The sequence below is a fragment of the Bufo gargarizans genome, chromosome 4, assembly GCF_014858855.1.
Source record: "Bufo gargarizans isolate SCDJY-AF-19 chromosome 4, ASM1485885v1, whole genome shotgun sequence".
NCBI classification, from domain to species: domain Eukaryota; kingdom Metazoa; phylum Chordata; class Amphibia; order Anura; family Bufonidae; genus Bufo; species Bufo gargarizans.
In genome coordinates, this window is record NC_058083.1 from 187,117,192 (window position 1) to 187,132,915 (window position 15,724).

The 15,724-nt window shown below is 44.7% G+C and overlaps 1 protein-coding gene across 4 annotated transcripts in view; it reads left to right on the top strand.

Moving 5' to 3' along the window:
- Nucleotides 1–646: 646 nt before the first annotated feature.
- The window catches only part of ATP11B (ATPase phospholipid transporting 11B (putative)), a 118,024-nt gene continuing 102,946 nt past the window's right edge, over nt 647–15,724 (top strand). For 2 of the 4 annotated variants that reach the window (XM_044288641.1, XM_044288642.1), the window contains exon 1: nt 647–953. In XM_044288641.1, coding sequence (XP_044144576.1) covers nt 903–953 — 51 coding nt within the window. In that variant the 5' untranslated portion in view covers nt 647–902. The remainder of the gene's footprint in view (nt 954–15,724) is intronic. The other 2 variants (XM_044288639.1, XM_044288638.1) reach the window with 2 other exon arrangements.

Sequence of the window (15,724 nt, forward strand, 5' to 3'; positions counted from 1 at the left end):
TAGATATACAAAATATAGAATAAAATTCACACATCTTTAACAGTACCCTGGTATATCACACCCTACTACTGATGGTGCACTGGTATATCACACTCTATCACTGATGGTGCACTGGTATATCACACCCTATCACTGGTTGTACACTGGTATTTCACTCCCTATCACTGAGGGTGCACTGGTATATCACTCCCTATCACTGATGTTGCACTGGTATATCACTCCCTATCACTGAGGGTACACTGGTATATCACTCCCTATCACTGATGGTGCACTGGTATATCACTCCCTATCACTGATGTTGCACTGGTATATCACTCCCTATCACTGAGGGTGCACTGGTATATCACTCCCTATCACTGATGTTGCACTGGTATATCACTCCCTATCACTGACGGTGCACTGGTATATCACTCCCTATCACTGACGGTGCACTGGTATATCACTCCCTATCACTGACGGTGCACTGGTATATCACTCCCTATCACTGACGGTGCACTGGTATATCACTGAATCTGATGGTGCAAGCCTGCACCGGTATACTAGTAATGTCCAGGGGCAGGAACACGTATACGGTTCAGCAATGCCAGCTCACTGCAGGAAGGAAACCCACACTGCGGCCATTTAGGTGACATCATGCACACCTCTCCCCGTGTGACCGCAGTCAGCCGTAGCTCCGGGCTCCCCAGGACGCCCAGTGAAGTGACGTTCAGCCGTTGGGCGGGCTCCAGTCCTCCTCAGCTTCACCCCGAGTGCTCGTCCCCGGCGTCCTATGCTGCTATCGCGGACGCGCACCGCGGAGGGAGCTGACTGACTGACCGGTTCTTGCTGGGGAGTCACCGCCAAACTCGACGTCTTGTCCCTGCTGGCCATGCTGGCGCGGTGAGAGGGGGCGCCGCTCGGCGATGGATTCCTGGAGGGACTGCTTTCTGGTGCGCTGGGTCTGGCAGCAGTTGGTACGTCTCTTCCGCTCCTGTCCCGTGGCCGTGGGCGCAATACTACAGGAGAGACCGGGGATCGTGTAGGCCTCAATCTCAGTTTGTAGAGAGAACTTTTTGCGGCAGGTTGTGCTTGCTGGGCTGAGGGGAGGACGAGGCGGCTGAGGGGGAGGATAATGGCTGTTGCATAGGAAATACACAGAGGTGTGGAGAGTTCCCCAACTTCGTGTGTGGAGCTCCCCATGACACTAATGTGCTTTCCTCCTAAGAGGATTTACCAACTGCTGTCCCTGTCACGTGCCTGCTGTTTATTACACCTCATGCAGTTATATAGCAGGCGTATTATGTGCAGTTATATGGGATTTTCACTTAGAATTCTTGTGGTTTGCTGTTTTACGTTGTCCCACACCTGCCATTATGGTGTCGGTGAGCTGGAGCAATTAACGCTTGTACATTGTACCGCAGAATGGCACCGACAGGTGAGTTAGCGATGTCAGATCTGCGGAAAGCCATTATTATGTGGCGCGCCAAAGCAGTGGTCATTGGGGTACATTGCGTTATTCACAAGTCCTGTTTCATGTGCACTGCTAGGCTGAAAAACTAATTTCCAGAGCATCTCCTATCAATGGTATGTGAAAACCACTGACAGAAAGCGGATGCCATCAGTGTTGCATCAGTGATTTTTTTTTTTTCACAGAACCATAAACCTTAGGCCCCACGCACACGACTGTAGTTATGGTCCGCATCCGAGCTGCAGTTTTTGCGGCTCGGATGCGGACCCATTCGCTTCAATGAAGTGTGCTGTCCTAATCCGTTGCTCCGTTCCGTGGTCCGCAAAAAAAATATAACCTGTCCTATTCTTGTCTGTTTTGCGGACAAGAATAGGCAGTTATATCAATGGCTGTCCGTGCCGTTCCGCAAATGACGGAACGCACACGGACACCGTCCGTGTTTTGCAGATCCGCAACGGTCGAGTGCATGAGGCCTAAAGGGGTTGTCCTGCCACATATATTGATGACCGATCGTTGGGATAGGTCCTCAATATCTGATCTGTGGGGGTCCGACACCCAGGGCCCCCATCGATCAGCCGTTTGAAGAGGAGGTGGCGCTGCTTTCTAGTCGTAGTCACCTGCGGAGTGTAATTACAAGTACCTCATCCATTCACGTGACTAGAGCAAGTACTTTTCATTACACTGCACTTGCGAGACGATGGCAGTCTAATGGACAGGAACTGCACTCGCATGGAACGCCGCCTCCTCTTCAAACAGCTGATCGATGGGGGTCCTGGGTGTCAGACCCCCGCCAATCTGATATTGATGACCTGTCCTGAGGATAGCTCATCAATATATATCGCAGCACAACTTCTTTAAAATTAGTTGGTACATGGGACGCACGCAGACAAAAATAAGACACGTTCTATATTTTAATGGGGCCATGGAATGGACATAAGGTGTCCGTATCTTTTGCGGCCCCATCGAGATGAATGGGTCCCCATCTGATCCTCAAAACATCACGGATCTAATGTGGCCTGAAGCTATGGCCACGTGCACGAGCCATTATACTGCGGTATAGCATGGTCATTAATTCTCAGCACTGCTTGTCCGTGGTGGAATAGGTGCCGCTACTTAAAGTGGACCTGTCCCCTGACACGTCTGTTGTGGTAACTACTTGTGTTCCCCATGTGTTCAAATTCCACTTGTGTTCAAATTCCATTGAACACTGCAGGACGGTCGGGGTCGCACCAAGCGGGTAAGACCGTTCCGACACTGAGGTCGGTGTGCCCAAGTCTATTATACAGTTACTGTTAGCGGGACGCCGCTGTATATTAGTTTGTCTCTGCGTTGAACAGCATCACTGTGTGCGCTATCAAGGTGGTACAAAGTTGCCTATTAGCGATACGAACTTACAGCTACCTTGCTCTCTGTGTTGCTGCTGAACCAGTGTTGCTATTCCTAAAGGACATTGTTTCCAATAATTGCGGTTGATATTTTCTGCTATTGGGATTGAGCTACCCAAGTCTATTTGCGCCGCTGTGCATATCCATCCAGCATTTGAAATAATGAAATAATATATTTGCTGCTATTCAGGATTACTAGTGATTTTAGTGTATTTAGAATGATTGCACCGTTGTATTAATTTATTATATATTTTACAGATAGTGTTTTATGATTGTTACCGCGTTCACCCCGGCTGGTGGTATCACAAACCTGTGCGTCTGACTACCTTTGATTGATTTGTCAGTAAATAGTTTCAGGTAATCCCAAACACTCCCAGGCTACCTGCAAGAGAGAATCTCACTATACAGGTGTGTAAAGTGCACAGTGCATAAGGGAGAGAGCAACCAAGGGACAATCAACTCCCATTTGTATACAGACCAGTGTAGTCCAGGCCCCGACGCACGTTTCGCTGTCGCTTCCTCACGGGCCCTTGAGCTGTGTAGTGTATTTTTAGGGGTTATCTGATTTGTAGCTACCTCGCACCCATTACTTTAGGGTCAGTGCTCTTATATTGGTGTTCTATGTTTCCCCAAAAATTGCAAAAATGTTGTCCGTGGCATGCTGGATAAATCTGCATGCCGATCATTCTTTTCAGTTGAAACACACCAGAAAATGAGTAGTGTTAAAGGGGTTGTCCCATCATAGACAATGGGGGGTATATCGCTAAGAGCACGTACAACCCCTTTAATTCCCGGATAAGCCCTTTTTAACAAGCTTTGGAACATGACGAGGGAAAATAGCCGAGCCAGATATCCCTCCATAGACAGCTGTCTCCATGTACAGCTGGTGTCCTCAAGGAAAGCCAGCACCCTGCCTAAGCAAACGTAAGGAAGTGATAAATTTGTGTATTTGTTTTGTAGTTTGGCATTTACGGCTTGAGAGGTTATGTTGTAATTTTTTTATAGGCATACATTTCAAAAATGACATTTCAAAAATGACATTTTAGAATCCTAGAACCTTTTTAAGGCAGCGACAATGACAGCGTCACATCAGGAGGCATACATCCTGATGAAGGTGGGGAGCATGCAGATGCTGGGTAGAGTAGTGCTGTAGCACAGGACACCGTGGTCCCTCTTGTTAAATTGCCTGCTCTCCATTGGGCACCTAAACATCTACTTGCCCCTAGACTCCATAAATTTGCCACAATTTCTGGGTGAGTTAGATGTAAATGGACCACACCATGCCTCACACAGAACCCTTCACACGCCAGAGATTGGATACCTACACATTTGAGTGAATTAAAAAAATGTTTTTATAGCTCACCCTAAATCTGGGTATTTGTTTTAAAAAAATAATAAAAAAAAATCCTGATTCTGAGGTGAAGGGAGAGAAGCGGCATATGTGCAGGCAGCCTCTGTTTACCACTGTGGCCTTTCTGAAAATAGCTGGGTCAGCGCACTCACTTCGGGTGAATGGTGGTCGCACATGCCCAGTGTGCTCGCCATCCATGCTATGGGACCTCTATCCATGCTATGGTAACAGTGAATAGAGAACACACTGCGCATGCGCATTGTGTTCTGCTTCACTTCGGGACTCCATTCTGGAGTTAGGAAGGGGTTCCAGAGCAGGGTTGTCACGATGCCAACATCTTGATACAATTTCGATACCATAAAAAAAGTATTATTGCAATGCTTGATACCGTTCGATAACACGCAGAAAAAATAAAACACCAAAAAAGCAGAGTGCATTCCGCATTTTATGGAAGTCCGGCCTATAATTGAACGGTCTGATCTCCCCGACTGTGACGCGCTCTGCTGCGATTGGACAGCGCTACATCCAGGGAGAAGGAGACGCCCACAGAGAAACAGGGCAGTCTCCTCATCCCTGTTCTTATGCAAAAATTAGCATACAGGGCGGGAGAATTTAACGGGGGCCACAGCGGGCGAATGGAACGGCGGCCAGAAAAAATAAGAGCTATTAGATCCCTGCACTATCCTGATGCTTAGTTTCTAAAGTCTGACTCTGGACCCATGAATGGTCCTCTTTAACTCATAGCAGTAAATGGGAACTATGCAGCGCTTACTTCAGAGTATTCCCATCAAGGCAGAGATGGGAGTGCCCTTTAACTGTGCAAACTATATGGAGTGTCGCCTCTTTTCAAAATTTGTCAAGCGGAGGAGCCAAGCAGTTTGGATGCCTTCACTCCTGCAGATTTTGTAGAGAAATGCAGTGTGCATATAGTGTTATCCTCCAGGATGCCCCCGATCTTTCCACCAGCAGTGAAATAGTGTGGGAGGTAATAGAGCCTGTTCCACACCTGCATGGGCCGCAAAGATGTACAATACGTTCTGCAGCAACCGTGGCAGTGTTTTCTGATCGAGGCAGTGAATTTGTATGAAAAAAAACTAAAACCTGGTACAAAAAAGTGGCCTTTTATCTTGTATATTTTGCAATTCCTCATGATAGTTCATCAATATCGGATCGGTGTAGGTCTGACTCCCAGAACCCAGCTGTATGAAGAGCTTTGTGAGCACAACCGCTATACAGCGTACAGGAGCTGTGGGGAGGCCGTGGCACTGACCAGAGCTGAGGATATGCGTGTGATGGATAACCTCTGGCACTCCAGCTGTGGTAAAACTACTACTCCCAAGATGCACACGTTCTTGGCGGTTCTCAGAACTCCATAGAAATGAATGGAGCATATTGGAAGTTGTGGTTTCACCACAGATGGAGTGCCGGAGGTTAGCAATCCTTGGGATAGGTCATCAAGATGAATATCCCTAAACGGTATTGGCCACATTCAGATGAAGTTTCAGAAATATAAACCTAATATGATGGGTACAGACATGTGAAAATGTAATAGGGGGGTTTTCCTCACCCTACTGACCATGGATCCCACATGTAACCAGCTGATGTTGTGGCCGCCACATCCGTGGTTCTCAAGATGGTGACAGTTGCATGCTTTATCAATATGACTCTTCCTATGCTGGTGCGGAAAGCCCCCAGAACATGCGCTGGTACAGGAGGCATACATGCCCTGCTGGTCACTGCATGGGACCCATGGATTCTAGGCCGTGTGCAAAAAGCACTTGTGTAAAATGATGTATTTGCCCCAATTTTTTATTTTTTATTTATAATTATTAAAGGAAATTCAGACTGTCTAAAAATTACTAAACCCCTAGACAGAAACCACGAGGAGTCTACTTTTGTGAATGAAGCTATTTATAGGGAGCTTTAGACCCAGGAAATGGTATAAAATCCTATGGATTTGGTAGATCCAGGGGCAGAATAGCCCCAGTTTATGCCAGGCCCTGTCACATATTGGGTGTCCCCCAAACACAGCTGAAGTAGCAAAATGTTATGTGAGATTTTCCCTTGGTCCGTACTAGGTCTTCTCTTTTTTTTTTTTTTTTTTTTTTTTTTTTTTTATAGCTAATTTTAAAGAAAGATTGACATATACTAGTATTACCATAACGATGTGCTGTGCTTCAACTCCAAGGTTTAATTTATTTAAAGTGATACAGGTAAAATTGGGAGATTTCGGGGGCCTATAGCCCGGCAGGGTGCATGACTCTCACAAGCACTCTGGTTCCAGCGCCGAGCTCCCTTCTCCGTCATTTCTGGTTCCCTGCTGGACTGGGAGGGTGGTGCTGCGTCTACACGCACGTTGATGCTGCCGGCCAAATGGTAGCCTTTCAGCAATTGATTGGCTGGCAGCAGTGATGTACGTCTAGATGGCATGCCACAGTTAAATTTATTTTTTTATTTTATTTATTTTTTTGCAGACCCATAGAAATAAATGGGTCCATGAGTGATCCGCAGAAAATGGACCAAAAGTACCTTTGTGTGCATGAAGCCTTATTTACACATTGGTGCTCAACATACGTGTTCTCCACGGACAGCACACATACTCATAAATTTTGTGTGTGTATTCAGACATCCGTGTTTTAGCACTTCCTGTGGGTCTGTGGTTTTAGCATGGAAGTATGCTCTGTTTTGTCTGTGTTCACAGATCCATCACGCCCCTTCAGAGTGTATACCATCCGTGTTTCACGGATCAATAGGAAGAGATGCTTTGAAAATAATTTTTCAGCTGCATGGTGTCCGTGAAACACGGATGGCAAAAAATTGATAGACGGATCCTTTACTGGCATCTTTACAGAGGCATCGCTGACTACCTTTTCACGGATTTGACCACAAACATGGACTTGTGAATGAGGCTTTAGAGGGGAAACTGCAGACCAGTGTTGAGCTTTGGATGCTTCATCAGAAGTCGCTTCACTCAAAACTTCTGAATAATACTGTACGGAGGCGAATCTCCGTACAGTATTAGAAGGTAATAGTTGGAACCGAAGCCTAGTTCAGTTTTAAAGTGGTTTTCCACTTTAAAAATCAACTACCGAAGTTATTCATCGAAGAAATGCACGACTTCGTGAATAACTTACTTCGGCTCATCGGAGCCCATACATTCTATTACTGTATGGAGACGAAGATTGCTTTGCTCAACGCTACTGAAGACATATGGCTAGTCATTAGATGACAAAACTGGAACGTGTGTTTGCTGTGTTAGGCCTCATGCACACGAACGTATTTTGTTTCAGCGTCTGTTCTGTTTTTTGTTTTTTTGCGGATAGGATGTGGACCCATTCATTTCTATAGAGCTGTTAAAAAATGCGGATAGTCAACCAGTTGTTTTTCGCGTCCGTTGTCTGTGGTTCCATTCTGCAAAAAAAAAATAGAGCATGTTCTTGTCCGTTTTGCTGACAAGGATAGACATATACAATGGAAACGCAAAAAAAACGGACGTCATCCGCAAAACACATGCGGGTCGTGTGCATGTAGCCTTACTCTCAGGTGATCTGAAACCTGAATCTTAAATTCTGACTTAAAGGGAACCTGTCACCGGGATTTTGGGTATAGAGCTGAGGACATGGGTTGCTAGATGGCAGATGGCACATCCGCAATATCCAGTCCCCATAGCTCTGTGTGCTTTTATTGTGTATAAAAAACCATTTGATACATATGCAAATTAACCTGAGATGAGTCAGAGCTTGAAAATATGACTCTTCTCTGGTCACACAAGTAAGATATGACTCTTTTTTTACACAATAAAAGCACACATAGCTATGGGGGCTGGATATTGCGGATGTGCCATCTGCCATCTAGCAACCCATGTCCTCAGCTCTATACCCAAAATCCCAGTGACAGGTTCCCTTTAAATTGTAAGATTTAGCTGGAGAAATAGTCTGAGATCTGACTGTTAGTTCAGTACCTTGGGCACTGCTGATATCCTTTGGAGATAAATGAAAGCCACAATGTAGAAATAGGAATATGACGTGTGGATACGGACAGTACATGGGCGTGCTGTCCGCATTTTTTGCAGCCCTCTTGAGATGATCTGATCCGCACTGAAACTACTGCATTTGCATGAGCCCTTATTTTGTGCATGTAAAGGTTGTTTGGTGTCTTGAAACCCAAAGGAGAAAAGTGCCAGAAAAAGTGCCATGTTTAGAGCATGCTGCATTTTGATAACAGCCACAAAAAAATGAAAACTCTGTTTATTTGGACTTTTCAACATTTTATTTTAGACTTTAATGAAGACCTGTCGCCTCTCCTGACATGTTGTAGTACCAAAACTACTTGCATTCTCCATGCATTAACAGCTGTTCATATAACTGTTTTCTGTCATTCCTTTATTATTCCTCATAGACATTTATGAATGAATCGTCAGCAGTCTGCCATGCAGGTGTTACCAGTTTGGAGGTGTCCCTGCACAGCACTGATTGGGTAATGTCATGCTGTGCAGGGACCAAAACAGACATGTCAGAGGTGAAAGGTCCTCTATAAAGAGACCTCTGTCTACAATGTTTTTTTTTTTTGCAATGTAGTTATCATGTTCCTCCAAACCCAGTAATCCCTAGCAGTTAGGGCTCATGCACACGTATTTTCTTTCTGCTTCTGCGCCGTTCCGTTTTTTGCCGACCATATGGGGAACCATTCACTTCAATGGGTATGTAAAATCATCAGAAGGTCCTCCGTGTGCATTCTTTTTCTGTTCTGCAAAAAAGTAGTGCATGTCCTACAATTGTCTGCAAATCACGGTCCGAGGCACCATTCAAGTCAATGGGTCCGCAAAAAATACGGAACGCACACTAAACACATCCATATGTCATCCATATTTTGCGGATCCATACTGTAGAAATGCTATGCCCAGCCCATATTTCTCATGTGTTTGGTGATTAATAGGTTACTGTTTCCGATCCGCAAAAAACGGATCACATACGGATATGTTTTGTGGAATACTGGAACGGAAGAGGACTTAAATCAGAGAAAAAAAAAACCTCAGATACGGAACAACGGATCCATGAAAAACGGACCACAAAACAACGGTTGTGTGCATGAACCCTTAAAGGGGTTGTCCAAGTTCTATTTATTGATGACCTACAAGTGTATAGGAGCGATCCGTACCATTGAAATCAATGGGGCGGCTTGGGTGTAATTACTCCTGCTCACAGCTGCAGATGCAATGGCAAGCAGGTAAACAATGAAAAGGAGGCAGTGCAGGCCCGGCGCGCACCTTCTCTTCAAACAGCTGATCGGCGGTCCGAAACCCGCCACCCCCGCCGATCTGATATTGATGACCTATCCTGAGCATAGGTCATCGATAAAAATAACTTGGACAACCTCTTTAACCAGAGAATGAAAAAAAAAAAAAAAAAAAAAATCGATAAAATTGATCATTTTTGTTTTTGAACTTGAGGACAGTTAATCATTTTAATCATGATTTTATTAAATTTTTTCTGGACTTAACCTTTTTATTTTTCATGTAGCAATATAAGCGCTATTTTTTTTTTGTGGTAGATAACATAGTTTGTAAGGCTGAAAAAGACATCCGTCCAGAGCGCCGCCGCCTCTTCAAACAGCTGATCAGTGGGGTCGCTGGGTGTTGCACCCCGCCTGTCCTAAGGATAGGTCATCAGTATAAAACCCTTCTAACTGTAAAAAAAAAAATATATAAAAAATTGCAAACAACACATAGTGTACAGCGGAGACAGGGAGAACAGTGTTAGATGTTCTTCTACACTGACAGGTGCTGCTGCAGGTAGTAATACTGTGTACATGTAAACTGCTCTTCACCTGTTCGATACCAGAGGTCACATGACTGACGCCATCTTTAGTCCTATTCAGATCTCCTATGGGCCGTCGTGGGAACAAGTGATAGGTAAGTAGTAAAACAGGACAGGTTTTCACAGTAAAATGACATCAGCAAAAACGTCCCAAATCTGAGACAAAAGTACCAATTTACCACTGGAAATCTTGCAAATATGTTTCAAAAGTCACACGTGCGTTCTGTCAGGTTTGGCTGAAATGGCGCATTACAGTTTTAAAAAGTTGCCTTTTAGTGCTATTGGTGTTAAAATGTCACAAATCGAGAGAAATGGGCGAATAATCAACTTAATATTTTTAAAAAGGGACTTTTTAAAAGTGGCATGCGCTTTTTGATATGAGGTGAAACAAATCGCCACTTTTGAGTTGTAATGTTAGTATTTTTTATTTTTTTTTTGTGCATATTACACCATTATTGAGAAATGGTCCCACCTTGTGTTTCCGCTGTTTGAATGCCCTTTCTGCAGGCGGATATTCCGTACAGATATGTCTCTCCGTCTTTAAAAGAGAGAGCCCCTATTTCTAGTGCACGCTGGATCGGGCTTATCAAAAATGTCAGAATACAAATAGACGTTAACCCAGATTTGTTATCGTACACAATTTAAGGTCCATGGAGACCGTTGTGTTCTTAGATTCATATAAGTTTTATTTGCTGTAATTTGGTTTGAATGTTTACTGTAGAGCACAGCGGACGGATGGATCTGCCTGTAGTGCGCGCTCTGCAGACAGACCGTGCGTATGGCGTAGTCTTGTTGGAGCCAAAAGAGCAAGTGGATATGACTGCAGAGAGCACAGGTCATCCCTGCAGCCGGCAGAACGCCCTAGTAAGTTGTATTCTGACGTTCTGGAACAAAGTAAAATACGTTAGGAATTTAGATTACTCGCACAATTGGGGACATTTCTGGATCTTGCTGCAGTTAAATCCACCACATTTCCACAAAAAGTCATTTGAAATTCTGAAGAATGCTTTTTTTTTTTTTTTTAATCCCATCCACACATACTGTACTTTTATTCTCATCTGGACATTTATGGCCTGTACTCAGGATATGCCATAATAGGGACCCACTGCTATCTCAATAGAGGGCAGGCTGCATGTGCGTTTTGTATGGGAAGGGTATTGCAGTCTTTTCCACTTTTTTGCTAATTCTTAGGGCTTTGACCCCTTTAAGGGTACTTTCACACTTGCGTTTTTCTTTTCCGGCATTGAGTTCCATCCTAGGGGCACTATACCGGAAAAGAACTGATCAGTTTTAGGCTGCTTTCACACTAGCGTTCGGGTTTCCGTTCGTGAGCTCCGTTTGAAGGAGCTCACGAGCGGACCCGAACGCAGCCGTCCAGCCCTGATGCAGTCTGAATGGAGGCGGATCCGCTCAGACTGCATCAGTCTGGCGGCGTTCAGCCTCCGCTCCGCTCGCCTCCGCACGGACAGGCGGACAGCTGAACGCTGCTTGCAGCGTTCGGGTGTCCGCCTGGCCGTGCGGAGGCGTGCGGATCCGTCCAGACTTACAATGTAAGTCAATGGGGACGGATCCGTTTGAAGATGCCACAATGTGGCTCAATCTTCAAGCGGATCCGTCCCCCATTGACTTTACATTGAAAGTCTGGACGGATCCGTCCCAGGCTATTTTCACACTTAGCTTTTTTTAGCTAATATAATGCAGACGGATCCGTTCTGAACGGAGCCTCCGTCTGCATTATTATGGGCGGATCCGTTCAGAACGGATCCGCCCGAACGCTAGTGTGAAAGTAGCCTTATCCCCATGCATACTGAATGGAGAGCAATCCGTTCAGGATGTCTTCCGTTCAGTCTTTTTGACTGATCAGGACAGAGATAATACTGCAGCATGCTATGTTTTTTTTCTCCGGCCAAAAAAACTGAACACTTGCCTGAATGCCGGATCCGGCATTAATTTACACAAATTTATACTGGTTCCTTTTTTCCGGATGACACCGGAGAGCTGGATCCGGCATTTCAATGCATTTGTCAGACGGATCTGCATCCGGAACTGTCTGACAAATGCCATCAGTTTGCATACATTTTGCCTGATCCGGCAGGCAGTTCCGGCAATGGAACTGCCTGCTGGAATCCTCTGCCGCAAGTGTGAAAGTAGCCTAAGGTAGTAGTTGTTCTGTAAGCGGTCTCCTGTTCGCTTTCATTAGACTAGCTCAGAGCCGGCTAATACCGTGTGACAGGACGTCTTCCCATCTTGTACATCGGAGCAGTAGTCAGGGCTGCAAATGGCAGATCTGAGCAATTAAGCAGAATGGCAAACGAGTCGCCATATTTCCCAGCTTGCTTTCATAGCTCCACATATGAAGTTTGGATGTGTAGCTACGCCGGCTGCTCTCCATGCTCTGGTCATTGCAGATGGTCCATCAATATTTTGTCAGCAGAATGTATGTAATTAAATGTCCGTTAATTGATTGTATTATTTAAGTCTACGATTACGCATTATAATCCCTGCTTTAAAAAACATTTCAATGCAATATCCTGGCAGCGCATTGCTGTACAGCTGATACTGTTGCTTCTGTTTCTGCATGGGCTGTTTGCCATTGATGTCCATATCACTTATATTTACTACCGTATGGCTGCCCGCACACCTCTTTCTGATTGCAGTTTTTCGGGTGTGGATTATAAACGTCAGCTGAGGACAGGCCATCACAGCTGAGGACAGGCCATCAGAATCTGTCAGCTCCGGAAGCCCCCTTCAGACTAGGGTAAGCGCTGTATAGTGTATGTGGTGTCATTTTTAGCTTCATACTCGCTTGCTTTGCAACGCTGTGCTCTGACAACCAGCAGTAAAATGCACTGTTCATAAGGGAGAGGACTCCTCTCATTGTATTTTACTTCTGGTTTGTTAGCACAGCGTCTGAATGCAAGTGAGTATGAAGCTAAAAATGACATAGCCGGACGCCGCATTACTTACAGCACTTTCTCTAGTTTGGCGGTGTTTCGGAGCTGGCGGTCCTTTTAAAAGGGTTTAGTGCGAAAGTATATTGAGCAAATTCTACTTCTCCTCTTTTGCGAATCCACACCCGTTTTAGCTCAAAAACGGCACCGTGAAAGCTGAACAAAACTTGAACATGTTATGGCTTCCTTAACCCCTTCCCAACCTCTCAACGTAAATTTACGTAGTCGGTCCAGCATTTAAAAATGGCGCCCACTCATGCGCAGAGAAGGAGCCATAACCACCGGGTGCCTGCTGTTTTAAACAGCAAGCACCCAGGACTAACAAAATATGCAATTGACAATAACCTCAATCACTTACATTTAACCCCTCAGATGATATGGTCAAATGTGACCACGGCATCTGAGAAGTCAAAGACCAGGAATGTGTACTCCCAGCCGGGCTCTGACTCTCCACGGCGAGGATCAGGGTTTCTGGATGTAGTGTACAGCAGTCTCTGTACTCGGGAGTGGTACAGGGCTGCTGCACACTAGTTCCTATGGAGAACCTGGCTGTGGAAGGGCTCCATTGGAACTTAGGGGGGTCATTTATTAAGCAGAAATACGCCTAAACTAGGTCCTTTGCGACGAAATCTGCGACTTTTCCCCGCTCACGCCAGGTCTAAAAAAGTGGGCGAGGAAGATGACGGGCCGGCAGGCGTGTCTCATTTACCATTTTCTACGCCAGGCTTAAGTGTTGACAATGGTCTAGATGTAAGACTGCAAGGAAGCTGTCTTATTTAGACTTGGCGGTGGATCCGCCGAAGTTATCTAGAGGCGGGCGCCTCTTCATAACTGGTGAATCCGCTTCCAGGGCAAGGCTTTATTAAGACCGACGTCTGAAACGCCGTTCTTAATAAATGTGCCCCTTTCACACGAGCAAGTATTCCATGCGCGTGCAATGCGTGATGCGAATGCATTGCGCCTGCACGGAATCTGGACCCGTTCATTTGAATGGGGCTGTGTACATCAGCGTTGGTATTCACGCATCACTTGTGCGTTGCCTGAAAATCGCAGCATGTTCTATATTCTGCGGTTTTTTTTTTACTTTTTTTTTATTGTTTTGCACGCAACACTGGCCTATAGAAGTGAATAGCGCTGCGTGAAAATCGCGTTGCGACTTCGCACAATAACTTCATAAATTAATTTGTACTGTAAAAAAACATTTCCCGAACTCGAGTTATTGCGTGAAGTCTCGCGAGACTTCACAAAGCGATAACTTCGGCTCATCGTACAGTACTGCTCCGTACAGTATTAGAACAAAGTTTTATGCATATTAACTTTGGATGTTTCATCCGAAGTTGATTCGCTTATCCCTACTTGCTATAGTTCCCTGGGGGAACTATTAAAAAGTGTTTAAAAAATAAAATAAAATTAAAGATGACTATATACGGTAGCACTTACTAATATAGCCTTTGTTAATATTCTGTGCCATTTGCAAGATTTCAGAAGACAAATTTGTGCTGTTCGCATAGAAGTCCTTTCCATAAGATGGCCGTTGATGGAGGGCCATGTGACCCGACAGACACAGCCTCAGCCTCCTCAATTCAAATACACTTTCGAGGAGTGAGTGATTAGCCTGGTCATAAGACCCTCCATCAACAGCCATCTTGTTGACAACACAAAAGACTTGGCCAAAGAGGGAGCATACCTTATGAAATGGCGCAGAATATTAACAAAGGCTATGTTAGTAAGTGCCCTATATCATCGAAAACACTTTGATCAAAAGTGGCTGATCCCTTTAAGGGGGTTGGCTCAAATGTGACCACGGCGTTTAAGAAGCCTGAAACCAGGGAGATCAGGGAAAGTGCCCTCTTCTAATAATGAGCTGGAGCCTGTACTAGGTTTCAGGGCTCATTATTAGTATATCCCAGTTCAGGCCACTAGGTGGTAGCACTGAACTGGGATATAGCAATTTCTGTACAGAATAATAGAGCAAATTCCATTATTCTGTACAAGTTGCAATATGATAATTGCAAGTTGTGGTCTGTGATCTTAGACCTAACAAAAAGTAAAAAAAAAAAAAAAAAGTTTTGAAAAATATAAAAAATCACCCTCTAAGGCCTCTTTCACACTACAGTATGTTGAATTCAGTGTTTTGCGTTCTGTTTTTCACGGATCCGTTGTTCCGTTTTTTGCTTCCGTTGTGGTTCCGTTTCCGTTCCGTTGTTCCGTTCCGTTTTTCCGTATGGCATATACAGTATACAGTAATTACATAGAAAAAATTGGGCTGGGCATAACATTTTCAATTGATGGTTCCGCAAAAAACGGAACGGATACGGAAGACATACGGATGCATTTCCGTATGTGTTCAGTTTTTTTTGCGGACCCATTGACTTGAATGGAGCCACGGACTGTGATTTGCGGCCAAATATAGGACATGTTCTATCTTTTCAACGGAACGGAAAAACGGAATGCATACGGAACACATTCCGTTTTTTTGCGGAACCATTGAAATGAATGGTTCCGTATACGGACCGCAAAAAACGGACCGCAAAACGGACGGAAAAAAAAAACGGTAGTGTGAAAGAGGCCTAACCCAAAATCAAAATAAAGAATTAAAAGATAAAATCATCATGGACATCGCCGCGTGCGAAAACACCCGTACTATTAAAATGTAAGAAAAGTTATCCCACACAGTGAATGGCCTAATGAGAAAAAAAATGTCTGGTTCGAAATTTTTCCTATCACTTTATCTCCCCAAAAATTGATGCTCAAAAAGTGATATACACCCCAAA